Source organism: Strix uralensis, chromosome Z (assembly GCF_047716275.1).
Source record: "Strix uralensis isolate ZFMK-TIS-50842 chromosome Z, bStrUra1, whole genome shotgun sequence".
Classification (NCBI taxonomy): Eukaryota; Metazoa; Chordata; class Aves; order Strigiformes; family Strigidae; genus Strix; species Strix uralensis.
In genome coordinates this window covers 34,924,941-34,943,671 of record NC_134012.1, presented here as the reverse complement: position 1 = coordinate 34,943,671, position 18,731 = coordinate 34,924,941, and the positions used below count along the sequence as shown (strand labels likewise).

The following is an 18,731-nucleotide window of genomic DNA, read 5'->3' as shown; positions in this document are numbered from 1 at the left end:
GTAGGTGTCTGCTTTGTTGATTTGCACCATTGTATAGAGAAGCTGGTCTACCCTGTTCACTTTTTTTCTGTTTTGAACTGAAATAGTCACCCTCCTTCCAATCTTTCTGAAGTTGTAATTTCTGTCAGCATCTGGGTTATTCATATTCCTGTCAGAGAAATTACGTATTGGAAAGGTTACTTTTCTTTTATTGCGTCAATACTTGACTTTTAATTTTTGCAGGAAGGATGATATAGAAATGAACATGGGTGAAACTCGAATAATTTCTAGTGCTGTTCTGTCAGCGGAAGATAAAGATACCCCAAGGGAGAGAATTTACTACTTATTTGAAAGACTTCCAGAAAACGGCCAGCTTCAGCTCAAGGTACTTCAACAAAAAGCAGGCATGCAAAGAATTCGCTCTTTCTAGGGTAGAAGGAAGGTCATCTTCCTTTTCCCCCAAATATCTGTCATGTTTTAAAGTAGATGGCTCTGGCCAGTTTGATTGTTGAAAGAGCGTTTGAACCAAACAATGATGCTGTCCCAGAGGCTTTGACACTAAAGACCAGATCCTCAACAGGAGGAGGGGGAGGGTGAAAAGCATGGCAGATCACCTAGGGTGATGAGAGATGTTCTGGGAGAATCAGCCCATGGAGGGGGAAAACTACGCATCAAAGCTGGGAGGGGATAGGAGGGAAGTCCTTGATCAAAAAAAAGTGACAAGTAAGCCATTACTTCAGGGTTCGGAAAGAATGGAGGGAGATGTGTGTGAAAGAGTGAGTAATAAATCATGAGTTAGAAGAAAAGTATGGGGGAAGGAAGGTTAAAAAGGAAGAAGATGGAAAGAATATAGCAAGAGGAAAGGCAGAAAATAAGATTAGAAATGGAGGGAAAGATGACCATCTGTTGACCAAAGATAAGTCACAGGAAGAAAGACAGAAAACTGCCTCTCTTTAATTGCATGCATATATAATAGACAAAAAATTAGTTTCTAAGACCTGTGACCCTGGAAAGTATTTTGATGCTGGATTCCTGCAAAAATCTGTGGATCATGTGAGACTTGTGAATTAAAGGGGTGAGACTGGGGCAAAACTGGGGTGAGAGACAGCTACTGGCTGGAGTCTGACAGTTTGAATGTGTAGGGTATCTGCGTGTATTTGAGCTCTCTGTCCTTGATAAACTTTGTTCCAAAGATAGTGACACTGTTACTGCAGGCTGAATGTCAAATGGACAGATCAGTCCAATATAGGGGACTATGCTGTGTTCAGAAAAGCAGGAAATTTTATTGAGCAATTTTATTGGGCAATTCACTTTTTTCTATCAGAGAACTTCTGGGGCTCTAAATTTCTGTGCTTCCCTGAAGTTCCCCATAGGTTAATTTCTGATATACTTTTAGGTATGGTTTCAGATGGAGCCAAGAGTAACTTTGTGAAATTAAGAAATAGAAAATATGGGCTGGGTCAGGAATCATTTCATTTTCATCTTGTTGGTGTCTCATTAAGAAGTGTGCAGAAATGTATTTCCTGGAGTAAAAGTGAATAAACTCTATTTACTCCGTTTTATTCATGATCACTGTATCTTCTCCAGCCTTATAGCTGCTTGGGAACAATTCCAGCTATTTACTGTCCTTCAAAAGATACTTTGAGCAAAGACTCTTTAGCTTAGAAAGGAAGCCAGGTAGCTGCAACTAACAGTCTGCATAACTGCAAAACCCCACAATTAACTGGGGAGGATGCATGGAAGACTATCTGTTTAATGAAGATGTTTATTCTTTCTAGGTAGGCCAAGTCTGGATGACTCTCCAAACTGGAATGAAGTGCACTCAGGAAGAACTGGATATGAACCTTGTGAGATACGTCCATACAGGAGCCATAGGGTCCAAGAACCAAGACAGCTTCACATTTTATCTGTGGGATGGGTACAACAGATCCCCGGCTGCGGACTTCTACATAAATATCAAGGACATGGAAAAGGGTAAAGGTCTGCCAGACTTGATGTTTTACAGTGCCTGTTTCTGAAGCAAAGATGATCTGAGTACATGTTCTGATCCTTCCCTGAGTGCTATATAAGCCCTTGGCAAGTCTCCCTGCAGATCCTGAAAGTCTATCTGCTTGGATTCCACTGCTGGCCAGAGTCCTGTTGTTCCTGCTGGCGAAGAAGTGGTCCTGGGATCTGCCTAAGGCAATCTGTTGCACCTTGCCTCCCAGGACTCCCAGTTACTTTTCAAATATAATTGAAAATATGCTTCTGAAACTAGCTTTATGAGTAAATCAAAGCACAGAAAAATGGCAAGAATGTAATAAGGTAGGCAAAACACTGTTCAAGAACAGTTCTCTCTCAGAGGATTATTCTCTAGTCTTATGGTCTCTCTTCCTTTATTGCATCCCTATTAGAAACCTAAATTAGACCAAGTTAACCTGACACTGCTAGGATTGAAACAAGGGTTCAGAAAGGTTGTGATGACTCCATCCTTGGCAGTTTTCAGCCCCCGATGGGATAAAGCCCTGAGCAACCTCGTTATGGCTGATCTCATGGCTGATCCTGCTTTGAGCAGAAGGTTGGACTAGAGACATCCTGAACTCCTTTCAAGCCTGAATTTCTGTATAATCCTACAATTTTTCTACTGGTGATGGCTTGCATGTGACTAAATAATCCATAACAGATCAACTTACAATTCAATATGACTATTTTACTGTTTTTTTGTCTGTCCTGCAGGAGACATTGCTGTTTTCATAAAGCCTTTTAGAGTGCCAAAAGGGGGTCGGGGCTACATTACAACTGATGTCCTCCTTGCACTGGATGGTACTGACAAGCCAGAGGAGCTCCTCTATGTGATAATTTCCCCAACCCAATATGGACAAATAGAGTATGTCAGCTATCCTGGCATTCCCATTACAAGCTTCAGTCAAATGGATGTAGCAAGACAGATAGTCTGCTATGTTCACAGCACAGAGGCAGTTGTTCTTGAAGATACATTCAGGTAAGGCATAACACCCCACCCCTCAAACTTTTCCCCTTGGATTTCTTGGGTACTTAAAAAAAGCCACAACACAAACCAAACAGAACTCCCAAACCAAATTATTTAAAAGAGGTGGAAGCTCTGTGGGAATTCTCAATATTTATATAGCAAAGATATTTCTACTATAATACACATACTTGTGACTGCTTTGGTAACAAATGCATTTTCTAATTGATCCTGAAACTGTAGCCATAGCTACATTCACTCAATGATGCTAGCTTCAATATTATTATAGCCCCCAACATACACAGCTGTTAAGATTTAAGTGGGGGAGAATAACTAAGAACATACTTTGTGGAATTTTCCTTTGGTTTCTTGCTGCAGCTGGATGTGGTAGAACTGGTCCATCCAGGTATTAAATAACTGCTTTCTCGTCTATTCTTATTTATCATATTTATTCAGTTCCAGGATTTTTGAATCCATAAGTGATTCTTGAACATACTAAAAACCAGTCCACTCACCTAGTCTGACACCACAATAGCTCAGAAATTCATGTAGACAATTGGATTTTTGGGGTAAGCTTGGTTATGTATAGGCCCAGTTCAGCAGCCTAGTGATATAAAAGTTTACTTTCACCTGGTTCTGAACCCTTAGACCAGCTTAGACTAGGTGCACTCCTAAACTGAATATTTCCTTATTTTGCTCTTAAGTAAACCTCCCTTGGTTATAGAGTGGAATGATGTAATGAGTTATCATCAGGTAAAGACAGAGTAGATGTATTATTGCTCAAAGTCTCATGGATATTTTTGTAAAAGAGCAAATTTAGGAAAAGAAAAAGCTTAGAAATAAGGAAATGTTTCTAAAGGAAGAATGCTAACTCCTTGCTAGCATTGACAATTTCCTCTGAAAAGAGCTTTTGATAGAAAATGGACTTTCTGTAAAATTCAAATTTTGCATACAAAAATAAAAGTGTATGGATTTTTCATTTGTGACTAAGAAAAATGCCGGATTTAGCTCCTTTGAATTGCAATTCATAAAATACCCCTTTTTACCCTCTCTTATGAATAGATTCCAGATCTGAAAGGCATTTTCCATGATTCATGATGAAGATTCAAGAACATGTTGCATCATCCAGTTTGAGAGTTTTTTGCAGGGAAGGCAAGCAAGTGGGGCATGGAGACATCAAATAAACCTCTCTATGACACTGAATCAGCTCAGGTGACATTAGCTACAGTTAAGCCAAAAGGAATTTTGAAACATTTTAAACTATCCCTTCCATTAAATTCAATGTGGTGGAAATTCGAGTTAGAAGAGTTGTCTGATCCACTTGTAGTTATAACAGGAAAAGTGAGCAAGATTCTCTGGTTTTATGTTTTTCAGTTGTGAAACACTATGACCAAAATTAGAATTAGCTTAGACAAGTAAGGTTTCAATCATGCCAACCTTAGCTTGGGTAGTGTAGAAATGGCTTGCATAAGTATGACTTCTATACCACACTAATGAAAGCAGTCCAAACAATTCTAGGGAAACTGTTCATGTCTTCTGTTTAAGCCAATGTCTAAGAACCAAACTGGTAAGTCAGTCTTGTAAAAGTAAGCTTATGATGCTTTAATAAATATTGATATTCAGTAACTTTTAAAATCACAATAATTGATGTTCCTTGATGTTATCATTTGGAAAAGAATTTGGTTTTGTGTAGACATATAAATATTGTGGCAGAATATTATTATTATTTAAACAAAGAATGGTTACATTAATTATATGGGTAATTATGGCAGGTGGGGTGGGGGGGATTAGCTGATCAGATTTTTACTTTCCACTGAAGTACTTCCTTCAGAGATAAATTTGCCTGTATTGTTTGGTGCTGCTGGCCTGGAAGAAAGATTTGGCAGTGCTTATTTGGACAGATGACTTCAAGTGATTAGCAACCTGACATCAGATGCTGGCAGCAGGATATAAAAGAACATGCTAATGTCCTCCATTTTGACATGCTGGCTCGATTTTGTAATGAGCTGGCACTATTTATGATTCCATTTTTATCTTTCAAATGCCATGACAGATGGTAGGTCCTACAGCCAGCTCTGTTGCCATCAAACTCCAGAAAGCATGAAATGTTGGTAATGGTGAAAGCAAACCATGCAACATGTCCTCCTAACTGTGCTCGAGAATTGTCCGAGGATAATATTGGCTTCTCTCCGTTCCTAAGGAAAAGATGAAGCAGCCATAAACCAGAAACAAACAACCAAAATCTCCCAAAGTACAGAAAAAAGGATGTCTTGGACACAGGCAGCTTCATTACAAATCAAGTGGCATATGACATTTGCATTGTAAATTTCAGCCTGATGTGTATAACCAGGAGGTTTAGCTCCTATCCTTGGTATTTTGTATAAGACTGGATGAATCTTCAGTTTCATTAACTGAATTAGCTAAGTCTTTCACTTAAATATTGTTTGAGATGTCATCCAAATGATTTTACAGCCATCAAAATAACCAGAGAAAACACTTCCGCTGCAATCTTCCAGACTTTTTGAGAGATGATTAAGGTCTTGTCTGAACGTGTTTTTTTTTCCTTAGCATAGTATTTATTATCATTATTCTAGTTTTGTATTTGATTTCAACTAGATTACTGATAGCACAACTCCTTTACCATTGGCACAATAGCATTAGGTCAGTGCAGACAGATGTCTCCAGCTTCCCAGCTGGGAAAACCATCCTCAGTAAACGTATTTCTAACTGCTACATAGTCCCTGGTCTGCCTATGCTCATTCCCATCTGTTTCATGGCATACTGCCAGCTTACAAGTTGATCAAGCCCTAATCATCCAGCATTGGTGAAGGCAGTGAGGAGTTTTAGATGGACAGTCTGTGTGACACAGTAAGCTACTCCATGACCTACTGAAGGTCACTGACATTCAAGGCACACAACAGTAGGCCAAGTTCTGACCCTGTAACTATTTTAATACTTATTTGACATCTGCAGTCAAGAGAGGAGAGGAGGCAGATAATCTAAATCTCAGCAATTCCCCATTTCACTTATGTATGGTAGAAGCATGCTAGGTGGAAAGCAGCCAGCCAGGCTTGCCCTCATGTTGTCTGAAACATACAAGATCAACTGCATAAATGTAACTCTATGTGCATTCAAAGTGCTGGCCATTGAAGGGTGAGAGAAAAAGGAAGGTCAAGGGATGTGAATAGTGTGCCACAAGCAAATTTCTTTGCAAAGCAGATTCTGTTCTGGCTCAGGCAGAACAAACTTGGGTGAAAACCATTCTCCAGGATGCTTTTGCATTACTATGAAGCACAACCATAGAAACATCTGTAGAAAGAAAGGTAATGCTTATGTACTATATGATGATGGGACACAGAGGATCATGAGACACTTGCAAAGCACTTTTTAGTTTCATATACCTTCAAAAGTTTTTGTTACAGGCATGACAATGTGCAATGTAATTGCTTTCAGAAAAAATACTCAAGTAATAATCTTGACAATGAAAGCTAGGATGAATTTTGAAGAAAAAAATTGGTTTTCTCTTTACTTTTATCCCCAACTAAATTTCATAATAAATTTATGCAGAACATGCTGTCACTTGTATGGCAAAAACCCATACCCAGCTGGTAGGCTTCCAACAGTTTTTTTCTCCAGCCTTGGGCAACTTTATCTTTCTCTTGTTTAGGAAAGGAAAATTAACTGTAGAACACAATCAAATCTTTAGTATATCTAAAGAAACATCACTGCTTGAGAGAGAACTATAAGAAACTATGCTGCTATTAACAGAAATTCCCAGCATGGAATAAGACTTTGCAGATCTGACCCTTTAATAAATACATGGTATTGACATCTACATTTTTAAAATTACCCTTGTATAGTTCTGCCCAGTATCTCACACAGAATCTTAGTATTTCAGTGAAACCTTACTTGAGTTTTGTAAAGAAACATAAATCATTTCCTCTGAATATACAGAAATTTACAGATACAGTTAATGCCTAAACAAACCTGTAAAGTGAGATGAGGATGTATCTTTCTTCAGTTTCCTTTTTTAGATAGTTTTAGGGCTATTGGGTACAAAAGTCTTGTAACAGTGAACGGAAAAAAAATTGTCCAGGCAGACTATGTACTTTACACACCTCTTTCTGTAAGTTGTAGACAAAGCCAGCACTTTCACTGGCAGTTGCCACTGCCAGGTAACCAAGTGAAGATATACTTAAGGGTGTATACAAACATGTATGTATGCCAGAGGGTGCAATAAGGCCCCAGCCATCCCATCATTTTAAATCTGCTCCATCTGTACCTGAGCTAGAAGATTAGATCCTCTCTGTTATGACTGCTGAGACTGATGGGTGCGTCCTCAAAGCCATTCCTCTGGCATCTACTCAGATTCCTGCAGATGCTTTGTAATCCTTGTCATATACCTGGCCACCTGCTTTCATGTTTTTAAGTTATACATTCACCTGACCCACAGTCTGGGTTTGAGCTCAGAGCAGCTCTACTGCTTTTGCAGTATCAACACAGGCAAGTTCTGTAGTAAAGGTGTACATTATTATTTCATTTCAGTACATGGTGAATCAAGAACACATGCTGAAGACTACCTTGCCTCTCTTTGCCAGATTCATCATCAGCAATGGACTGAGGACTAAGCATGGGACATTCATGATCTCCTTGGAGGCAGTCGACCAAGCTTTGCCCACACTATCTAAGAACACGGGGTTAAGATTAGTGGAAGGCACTATGGCAGTCCTTTCTCCTGATGTCCTGCAGCTTTCAGACCCAGACACTGCCAAGGAAAACCTTACCTTCCTCTTGGCTCAGCTCCCCCAGTATGGTCATCTTTATTATCGAGGGGCTGTGCTACTGCAGTACAATTTCACCCAGCAAGATGTGGACAACAGGGATGTTGCATACAAGCACCGAGGTGGGGATTCCCAGATTGACAAATTTACATTTGTTGCAACAGATAGGACTAATCAAGGCTTCATCGTGAATGGGAGGGTGCAGAGCGAGCCAGTGGCATTCACCATTCAGGCAAGTGTGACCACAGGCCTACTTAAATCCTACGTACATCCTGCTTGTATAAATATAAGCAAGTATCTACTTATATACTTATATTTGTTAAAATATTTTACATAGAAATCTCAACCCTAAAGTTGAGCCCAGCTATGGGGAGGAATGAACTTCCTCCTGCTCTGCTTTCACACTTGATAGCAGACCCACTGATTTGCATGTGAGGGATACTAGGATGACTACTGCAGGATGTTACTAGGATGACATGCCACAGGAATCTTGAATTACAACCACTTTGCTCCTACAACTGGAGATCCTGTCTTCCTTCCTAGGAGTCTCTGTAAGATGCCTGCTCCGATTCTTCCTTCTTTTACTAGGATCTTTCTCTTCACTTCCCATTTCCCACATTTTCAAGTTCTTCCCCGGGTATCATAGGTTCAGATGCCTTTGCTATGACTTCTTGTGTGTATCTATCAGCTGCCATGTTTCAGTATGCAAAGCAGGCCTGGTTGCATTACGTGTCAAAATTCTCTATGTTTCAAAACACTGATACTAACAAAGAGGCTCCTAACTTTTCCTGATGACAAAGTTTGAAGTTATATGATGGATGAGGAGTGTCATTTCAGCAGAAGATGAGATATGGAAGCAGCAACAACCATTGTGGAGTGCTAGAAGGTTCATCAGAAGTTGTGAAAGGTGGCACAGATTCGAGGAGACATATTGGCCAGGTCTATGACTGTGATTATCATAATCCTTAGGCTTCCATGCTTGTTATTGTAAAATGGTGGTGAGAAACCTTTGCTGGAGTTTTCATTTACTATGAAGAATATTACATCAAAAAGGAGAAGGACTATGGGAAGTGTGGGACATCAGGGCAGAAGTACACAGAATTTGTGTTGCCCTCCCCAGTGTGTGCTGTATCCTGCTGCATGCAGCAAGTGACTGGGCAATGTGAGCCTGGAAACCTCTCATGGGAAGTAGTAATTAACTGAAGAGCAGACTGTGAGTCAAAGTGGCTATTGCCACCCTGAGCAGGCTACAGTGCTTTTAGGAAAAGTAGGACAGAGAATATCCTGATGCTGTAATATGAATATACATTTGTCTAATTTTGATTTAGGTGGATCATTTGGACAAAATGGCTCCAAAAATTATTCATCTTCATTGCTTTTCTGATGTGGAAGTGCTGAAGAATGGCAATTACGGGATCTATATTACTGCCAGGTCCCTGAAGGCATCTGACCCCAATACAGAAGATGACAACATAATTTTTAAGATTTTACGAGGTCCTCATTATGGCTACCTGGAAAATATAACAACAGGTGCTGTCTTCTATAATCTCTGTGTTTTGGGACATACCAGACCAGATTCCAAACCCTACCCTGTTAATGCTAGCTTGACAGAGGAAATCAAAATTTCTTAGCAAACTTTGGGCAAGGTTTGAATGTAGTAAGAAAGCTTTTAAACTAAAACCTGAGTCTCATGCTCATCATGAAACCTCAAAGAGTTTGAGATGAATAGCTGCCATAGAGAAACTATTTTTTGTTTGTGTTAAGAAAAAAAAAAGATGAATATTGAACTTGGCCATTTGATAAACATGTTGTATGTGAAGAAATTGGCTGGGGCTATAACAGGCTGGGATGTTGGTGTTTAGCTATAAAACCAGCTTTCTGTAAGTCCAAATTTTCTAAGTGTTAAACAAAAAAAAGTTGAAAACAGTGTACATGAGCTACGTGGTTCTTAGTAACAGGCTTTTTGTTCACCTAAACATTTCTCTTCTTTCCCAGGTGGATTTATTCAGGAAGGGTTTAGCCAGAAGGATTTAAACAGCAAAATCATACTTTATGTCATCAATCCATTGCAGGAAGTGAATTCAGACAACTTGGAGTTTCAAGTCATAGATGCCAGCGGAAACTCTGCGGTACCCCAAAGGTAGCTCCGACCCCCTTGGCGGTGTGCACTGTGGTGCACTGTGCACGCTGCCCCCCCGGGCAAATGAACCTGGGCTTGAAGCCCCGCAGACGTGAACACGGCTATGACTTAAACTGCCATTTCTTTTGTTGAAGAGTAGAGAAAGTTTCTTCCCCTCTGAGGCAAAATACAAAGCTCCAGGTTAGACTGGGGCACAGTTCTCAAGGGCCTTCGTGTCCCCACAGAAAAACGTAATGGAGTTTACTCTAAGCAGCAGTTAAGCATTTGGAGATCTGAGATACTGGGTGCTGAGGGATGGGACTGTTGCTTCACATACGTGGTCCTGCAGCTGGAGGTCACTCTTGCCCTGTGCTGATGGCAACGCTTTTTTTGCAAGCTTAAGATCATGATGGAGGAGATGCTCTCAAGCAGCCAAAGCTATGAGAGCCATACTTCTGCAAAAGAGCACTGAAAGAAGGTGGAGGGCACACAGCACTTCCTTTGTCATCCACTGCCAAAATTTATATTAGGTATATTATCAAAATTTCCTTGTGACATATAAAAAGCCTCATGTGCAAAAATTAGAGACTGGAGTATCACCTGAACAGTGTTTTGATGATAAAGTCCAAAAGCGGGTGTAACTCTACATCAGGGGCAATGTTTTGCTTTATTTCTGAAAATAGGGCTGAATGTTTAACCAATTTATTTAATCAGAAGTAACTGTGAAAATTAACTAACACTGTTTTCCTGGGCTAAACTGGCTACTCACAAATCAGGACTCATGGCAAGGGCAGAGGAGCAGTGAGCTGTCTCCAAGGGCCAGGCTCCTCTGCAGAGCATTCCCGGCACGCTAGGAAGAGGATGGGAACTGAGCAGAGCTGGAGGCAGCATTTCAGCAGTTGCGTGCTGTGCCAAGAGATGCCCCCATACACAAACACATCTGAACACAATCAGCCAGAGCACTTCCCCATTGCGCAGTCCCGGCTCACAGGTGCACTGGTATTTAAAACACCATTAAAACGCTGCCACTGCTTATGGGAAAGTGTGGCTTCTTGTTATATAGATAGCAACTTGTGATGTAGCTTTACAAAAAGAGCAAAGACAAAACACTTTTTGTATGGAAAATAGGAGTTTCAGAGAAGCAGAATTTACCTGTTAGCCACACTGGACCTCAGAACAAAGGGGAATTTGGCTTTTAAAGAAAAAAAAAGTATTTTTAATATTGGATTTAAAAGCTTGAGATCTTCTTTTATAAACAATTTATCACCTAATGGTCACTGGTTCAAAATACAAATTTGATTTGCATGTTGATATTATTAAAATTGAATCCCAGCTTTTATCTGAATGCTGCTGGACTACATCTGGCACATGCATCCTCTTTAGCAAAAATAAAGCAAATCAGCTTCTAAATGGGGTGCCCACAAAATGAGTATCAGAGGATATAGGAGGACAGGAGGAAACTTCCACTGGTGTTAGAGCTAGTCAACTCTGAAAGGTCTAGAAGTTTGTTTTAGAGAAGTTCAAATTGTTTTCTAAGTAGCACAGCTCATTCTCCTTCTTTCTGCCCTCTTTCATTCCTCTCTGACTCTCACTATTTTTTATCACAGCTTTTAAAAAGGTGAGATCTTTATTGGCTATCCTGTGCAGCATGCAATCGTTCGAGCTTTGGTCACATCCCCTATAGCCAATTCTAAAGCTCAGTGTATGAGACACCTGAACTCAGCCACTTCTACAACTGAAGAGGGAAATATACAGAGTATTAAAGTAAGGGGAGTGGTGAGGGCACTCTCGCTGAGGTGCTGAAGTCCTAGAGCATGCCCTGTATGCTAGAGGAGGAGAGTTAGAGGATAGATGAAAGAAGGTGGGAAGAAAGGAGGATATTGTAGAGACCAATATACCAGGGAGTAAGAGTAAAATAAAACTACAGGATTAAAGGGAGACAGGACGAAACAGTGGTAGCTTGTCTTGGCCTGTCTGGTGTTATGGGCAGTCTGCTGTTCTCAAAGTTGCTGCAGAACCCCTCTGGTTCTGAAACAAGGTTCAGGCTTGGTCTGAGGTCGACCAGGGCTTGACTGGAAGATTTATTAACTGCCTCTCCCTCTTTCTAATCAGCCAGATCACACAAATATGTTGATTTGGAAACAAAGACAGTGTATGTGTATTGGCCAAATCAGCAGTCAGGAGAGAAATGTCTCCTCGATGAACCTCGGAGCAGCAGGGGGTGGGGACAGCAGGGTGGGTGGCTTTGCTTCACACTGGCTTCACCCCCTCTCCCACAGGCTGGAGCTACGGTGGTCTCGGATTGAAATGCAAGAGACTGAATATGAAGTGTGTGAGAGCGTGGGAGTAGTGTCTCTGAGAATCACCAGGGCAGGACACTCTGCAGAGTCTGCCTTTATCGCTGTGAAGGTAAAGCTAAAAGCCAAGTTCCTAACTGGAAACTTACTAATAAGCAGTGGAGCCCATTAATTTCTTCTTCGGAATTTAAAGGTATTTCAGTAGTCAGCAAAGAGGCTATGCAATTCAAACCAGATGTACCAGGATATTGTCCTTGCTGTACAGATGGTTGAAAAATTTCTGACAAAACTTTCTGAGTTTTAAGTAGAAATGCTGATTAACCAAAACTGGAGTGTTTTGGAGCAGTATTTCAGTTTTGGTGACCTTCTGTCACAGAGCAGGCAGTTTCCTCTGGCACTGTGCTCTGAAGCTGCATTTCCAGGATTTGTCACTTCAAATTCCAGGCTTTGGGCAACCTGGGGCCTTGGGACTTCTCATTTCCCTGCTCAGGCTGGAAGACCCCAGGAGATGTCGGAACTTCAACTCCACAGTCATGGAAGCCTCACCCATTTCTTACCCACCTGCCATCAGCCTAGGAAAAAGCCCAAGGAACACTCTGTACCTTCAGTAGCAGTCTTTGTCTTAATGTCAAAAAAATTAAACTGAAAGCTGCAGGTTAAAATTTTGTAAAACAGGTTTTGTGCAACTTGCCTTCACAAATTTTATTTCCTTGTAAAACAGAAATTCCAGGATTTTACCAGCTCCCCTTGCTAGAAAAATACTAAAAGTTTTTCTCACTGTTTCTCAGGACTATAGCCCCAACTGGGAACATAGTTTTGATTTTTCTCCCACTGAAGTCAGTGGGAATTTTGCTATTGAATTCATTGGGGGACATCCTCCACTATACTTCACGGACTCCAGTGACTTGACTGTGGTTGTCACTTGGTTACAAAGACCAGTGAAATTTATCCCAGCATCAAGAACACAGTGTGGAAGCTGGTGTCCTCTGCCAGTCTCCTGTGAAAGTCCAGGGAGTTGCTGGAGTCCCCATACTTATGTATGTAGGGGTTCATGCCCATCCCAACAAGTCTTTGAGGTTGACAGACAGCTCTGTGGGAAAATGCTTCTTCCAAGACCTCTCAAAGGGCTAAATGGGAAAACATGACCAGACTGCTGCTGCTCTTCTGTGATGCCATGACATGCCTGTCCAGGAGCCAGGTATGGCTGGCTCCCCAGGCATGGTGAACAGCAGTCTTATCTGATGCTGTCAAGTAGCAATTTGAGAGGGGATGAGGGAAAATTTTAAGATGAGCAAATTTTTTTGATTATGAATTTTAAACCATGAGCAAGGACAGAATGACAGTTGCACATCACAAGGTTCATTCTTTAGGCCTTCATCTTTTTTTCCAGCCTAAGCACATGTATGTGTTGGCATGTCTTTTTGAGACAGAATCACAGAATCATCTAGGATGGAAAAGACCTTGAAGATCACCTAGCCAACCATTAACTTAACACTGACCCTTCCCAACCATATCCCTCAGCGCTATGTCAGACTCCATGGAGAGGCACACAGTGGCTTCAACAGTAGAATGCAGTGGTTTGGTGAAAGAGGTCACAGCATGGCATTTACTGTTTGCTTTCTTCTCAGGTTAATGAAATATCTGCTATGCTGGGGAAGGACTTTACAGTGACTACCTCCAAGCTTGTTCAGTTTGATCCAGGTATGAACCAGTGTGCTGAATAATTTTAAAATTAATTAACTGATTTTGAAAGTGTAAACTCTCATTTTGGAGAGTGAAATCTACTACATAGCTGTAGCTACAGGAGCTGAATAGGATTAAAGACACTTGGGCTCATTTTCTGGAAATGCAGTGGGCTTCCTTTGTGAATTAGCATCCATACTACTTAGGATGAGATGGTATATGGTCCCTTCACATCAGTTAAAATATGAAAAGTGACTCACTCTGAGCCAAGCTGTGAGATGCTTTAAAGATTCAACGCATAATAGGTAAAGCCAAGGATGCTGGTCAAATTTAGACAAAACTGAGTACGACTTATGTTATGCAAGGTATCCAAGACCAGAAAGATGCAAAAGAACCTGAAAATTGTCAAACCTCATCTCTGCTTGCACTGTACTCATAACAGCAGTCTGATCTTGGCTGAGGCTGTGTAAATTGCAAGAAGTGATAGTAACTGTATTATCAAAAGGAGCTTTTTTTTTTTGCTGAGGGAGAATCAATAGTAAAAATGAATACAAATGTGAAGATACTGAAAGAAGCTTCCTCTGTTCTGCACAAATTATCATTATTATGCATTGGTTATCTCCCTTGGTCCGGGGAAAAAACAGCCGAGGTGAGAGTTTCACAATTTACCATTCAGAAATTCAGCTTCACTGAAAAATTTGGTTTTGCCCATGTAAATAGATTCTCTGGGAATGAAAACCCATCTGCTATCATAATCACTTCCTTTTCATATGCAAGTCTGAGGTTTTTTGGAACACATCCTGTTGGCATTGTCCAGGATTTATTTGAGTTTAGAAAATGGCGTCCACACAGGCTTCCCCGGATGTTGCCTGCAGCGCCAGTAAAGGTTATCCCAAGACTGCCAGCAGTAAGATTTCAGTGGCAGAAAGTCACAGTGACTACAGAGGAGACAAAATATATCATCTGTGAAAGGCTGAAATAAATAACATGTATCTGATCATAAAAAATTAGTCTAAGTGCTTATCTGCATTTAAAAAACAGATATGGGGAATATAATAAGTCAGTTCCAGCCAAAGTCTGGGGATTTTTACTTTAGGACTTAAGCTTTTTATTTGGAAAAAAGGCACTGCATGTTACGGTGATTATTTAGAACTGAATGCCATGGATGAATTCATATATATACCCCAGCTTTGCTTTGCTATCCCATAGGAAAACTTGTAGCTTTGAGAGTCACAGATCTGGATATGTTGGCAATCAGCCACTACAGCCCATCTTGAGAAAGGTAAATTTTATGTAAAAGTGTAAAATGAGCAACTGCTGGTTAGTTTTCAGAGATGGATAAGGGAGGACACCCAGCAGACAGCAGAAAAAACCAAACCAAATCAAACCAAAAGAGATGGTTGGAAAGGTGGAAATCTGACGTCATTTCCAGTGTTTCTGGAACACCCATGAAACCTCTGAAACCAATAAGCCATTCTCTGAGACCCTTTATCTAGCATTAGATTGGTTTTTTTAGTTTTAATTAGCAGATGGAAGATCTGTGAGATGAGTGTAAAAAGTCCTTCATACTGTGCTGACCCAGGATTCCAGTTCTCTTTCCTCTAGTGTACTCTACAGTCAAGCTTACAAGCCTCTAGACTGAAATGGCTAGAGATCGTTGTAAAGAGATTTTTAGTGCAAGGCCCTTTACTAGAATTTTCTTTTTCTGCTGATCCATGCAGATTCTCCATGCAGTTACTGTTATTGTCTTTCTGTATATGGTGGTAAGCCACATGAAAATTAACTGTGAACATGGACAGGAAAGATGCACATTGTTCTCCTTTTCTGGCCAGCTTCTTAGTTAAGCCAGCTGAGCTCCCTCACACAGTCCTTTTTTGGGTGGCTCTCTTCAAAAGTCCTTTGTTTAGGCTTAACCTTAGGGAAGCGCTCTTCAAATTATTACATTCAAGGCATCAGTTTCTTAGTTCTAAATTCAAGATGTTTGATATCGATTAGTAGTATTTATTAGTAGGCTTGTTAGTATATATTAATTATGTAGTAAGGCTGGGAATTTTGTTTTAAAAACAAACCTCAACTGTGCTGATTTTCTGGACTGATTGGCACATTAGGCTGCAATCAATAAATTGTAATGGAAAGGAGCAGAAGATGATCCTATCCAAGTTTATGGGTCTGATTGTACTGACAACTTCTCTTTAGCTAGAGGATTCATACTGGAAATAAGCAAGGAAATAGAGGTTATGCAGTGTCATAAAGATGTAGAGATTTTTTTTTACAATGTTGCACATGTATCTTTGATACTCATTTTGGATGTTAGCACTGTTCCCAAGATGTTTGATTGACAGCAACGTATATGTTGAGATCTGTTTCTGTCCTGCTGCCTCTGACTTTTCCTGAATAAATTTTGTAGCCTTTTGGGTAACAACCAGCCTAGTCCTCTATCTTGGAAAGATCTTTTCTCATTCCTATAGTGCAAAACTGAAATTACCCAGTAAAGGCAAGCAACCAAATAAAAATTTTGTAACCAAATATAAAATCTGCCTAAAAACTACTTCAATCTAACATAGTCTTTGATCCATTTGTAGGTATTTTAAATAACTGTTCTATCGCTAAAATTAAGCTTTCAAGATAAAAAGCATGTGATACATTTTCTCTTGAAAATTGCAATGGAAGTCCTAAATTTATGTATTGTAGTGTCATATTGCACATCTACAGTAGCTTTTTGTTACAGTGTGTGCACTTGAACTGAATCATTATTGCCCAGGAAAAAATTTGAACTTAATGTTATTTGGGAGAACAACAGTTGGTAGGAGCACAATAGCTACTCCATTCTAGCTGCAGACATGTTAATTAATATATTTCTTTAACACCCTGATAGATTGAAATAGCACTTAAAGAGTAATTAAAATGTTTATTTCTGTTAGGAATGTCAACCAAGATGTGGAATATAGCAATTACCTATGATGGATTAGAGGAAGATGATGAAGTCTTTGAAGTAGTTCTGAACTCCCCTGTGAATGCTGTTCTTGGTGCCCGGACAAAAGCTGTGGTGAAAATTTTGGACTCAAAAGGAGGTATACTCTTTTGATCTTCATCATTGAGAAGGTGGGACAATCTTGGCTGAGTAGCTACTTATTTTCAACCACAAGTTGTTCCTAACACTCGCCTTCAGATCAAAATGCTTTATTTCTTTTTAGAGAAAACAGGCTTGACAATTGCAGACTCTTTCATTGCTCACACAATGATACGCATCCTCTTAGGAAACACAGCATGGAGAAAGCAACAAGTACATAATGAGAAGGGTGCAAGGGAAAAAAACAGTTTTTATACAACATGAGTTCAGTTCTCATTTATTAAAGTGGGAAACAAATTAGAATTTTTTTTCCCAGTTATTGTTTAACAGTTGTCACACACCTCTGAAAAGATTTATTTTCCTCTCAAAAATGAAACACAATAGCTAAATTCAGCTTTTAGCAGTACAAATCTAATGCTTAACAAACACAGCCCACAACATAACAGCAGACAGCAGTGATCATTACAAAGTTTAGGCTTTTATGTCTACATCATTATTGTATTTTTCAGTGATCAAATGTGGTATGCCTAAAATCACACCAAAAAAGAAGCAACTGTAGAAAAATAGAAACAATTAGCAAAGCAGTTGAGTATTCTGAAAGCTGAAGTGTTTTCTTTTCTGGTGCTTAGTGAAACAATATTTTAAATACCTGTGTTGCAATGAATTAGTCTTCATTTTACAAAAATTCCTTTTAAAATTTCATATCTATTTTATCTTTAACATTCATAATGTAAATCAAGAGTTAATTGACACAACTCATTTGTAGGAACAATAGCATCCTTTATTTCTGAAGAGAAAATTTTCTGGGCATGATGGAAATATCACCAACATTAGTTAAAGATACCTGTCTATCCATGACTAAAACCCCAGCACTTCAAACCCCAATTTATGCATGAAAACAGGCATTTTCAGCAGATGCTTGTTTGAAATTCTGATCTGTGGGTAGACGGATGCATTATATATAAAAACATACATATACAGGTAGTAGTTGCAGTCATAGTCATAGCATACCCCACAAATGAGGATGACTGAACAAACAGCAAATCAACCACATCAAGTGAAAGAATCATCCAACTTTTAATGACAAGCTGTTTATGTGCCCATGTCAACGTGACCAGTTATCTGCTCATGCAGTTAGAACTGACCATCTGCCATTTTTTATGCTTTCAGGTCAGTGCAGCTATTCTTATTCTTCTGGCCAACGCAAGCACGACTTCTGGGGGAGAGGCACGCTGTCTCCAGTTTCCTCGGGCTCCTCAACACCTTCCAGGCCTGGCAATGCTCCCTTGGAAGGGATCCCACCATCCCCTTCCAAAGGGATGAGAGAGCATGGAGGGGACCCGCGGCAGGAACACAGCTTGGTGAATCAGTCTAGGACCAGGCTGAGAGTGACTGGAAATGGCAGAATAGTAAGACACATCTGTAGTGCAGTGATGGCCTGATTTGTGAATTTATTGTGATGTGATATCTTCATTTAGTTGTCAAGTTTTTGCAGCGATCCTACCTGACCATGTAATAACCATAAAGTACCTGAGTTTGCTCTAAGTCAGACCCGAGAGCTATTTAAAAATACTGCAAGGAAAAAAAGATAAATAAAAAATTCCTGATTTTGAAGATCCGTGTATACAAGAGAGGAAGAAAAACAGGTGGGGGAAGAAACAGGCATCAAGCAACTTCAGCAATTATGCAGCTTCTAATCTTGTCTAAATTATGGGTCAGTTAGAAGAAAGAAGTCATGGGAGCCAGGAAAATGTATAGAGGCTGTGCATCCGGTCCTGAAGTTTTAAAGCTGAAAATACTCTTAGCTTAAACAGGGAACAGTTACTTAAAACTTGCC

The 18,731-nt window shown here is 40.0% G+C and overlaps 1 protein-coding gene across 1 annotated transcript in view; it reads left to right on the top strand.

The window, feature by feature from the left end:
• Positions 1–18,731, top strand: part of FREM1 (FRAS1 related extracellular matrix 1) — a 64,670-nt gene that overhangs the window by 32,983 nt on the left and 12,956 nt on the right. The window contains exons 21-30 of the mRNA XM_074855710.1: positions 223–364; positions 1,758–1,953; positions 2,695–2,959; positions 7,543–7,957; positions 9,054–9,255; positions 9,721–9,865; positions 12,124–12,253; positions 13,770–13,842; positions 16,746–16,895; positions 18,065–18,303. Coding sequence (XP_074711811.1) covers positions 223–364; positions 1,758–1,953; positions 2,695–2,959; positions 7,543–7,957; positions 9,054–9,255; positions 9,721–9,865; positions 12,124–12,253; positions 13,770–13,842; positions 16,746–16,895; positions 18,065–18,303 — 1,957 coding nt within the window. The remainder of the gene's footprint in view (positions 1–222; positions 365–1,757; positions 1,954–2,694; positions 2,960–7,542; positions 7,958–9,053; positions 9,256–9,720; positions 9,866–12,123; positions 12,254–13,769; positions 13,843–16,745; positions 16,896–18,064; positions 18,304–18,731) is intronic.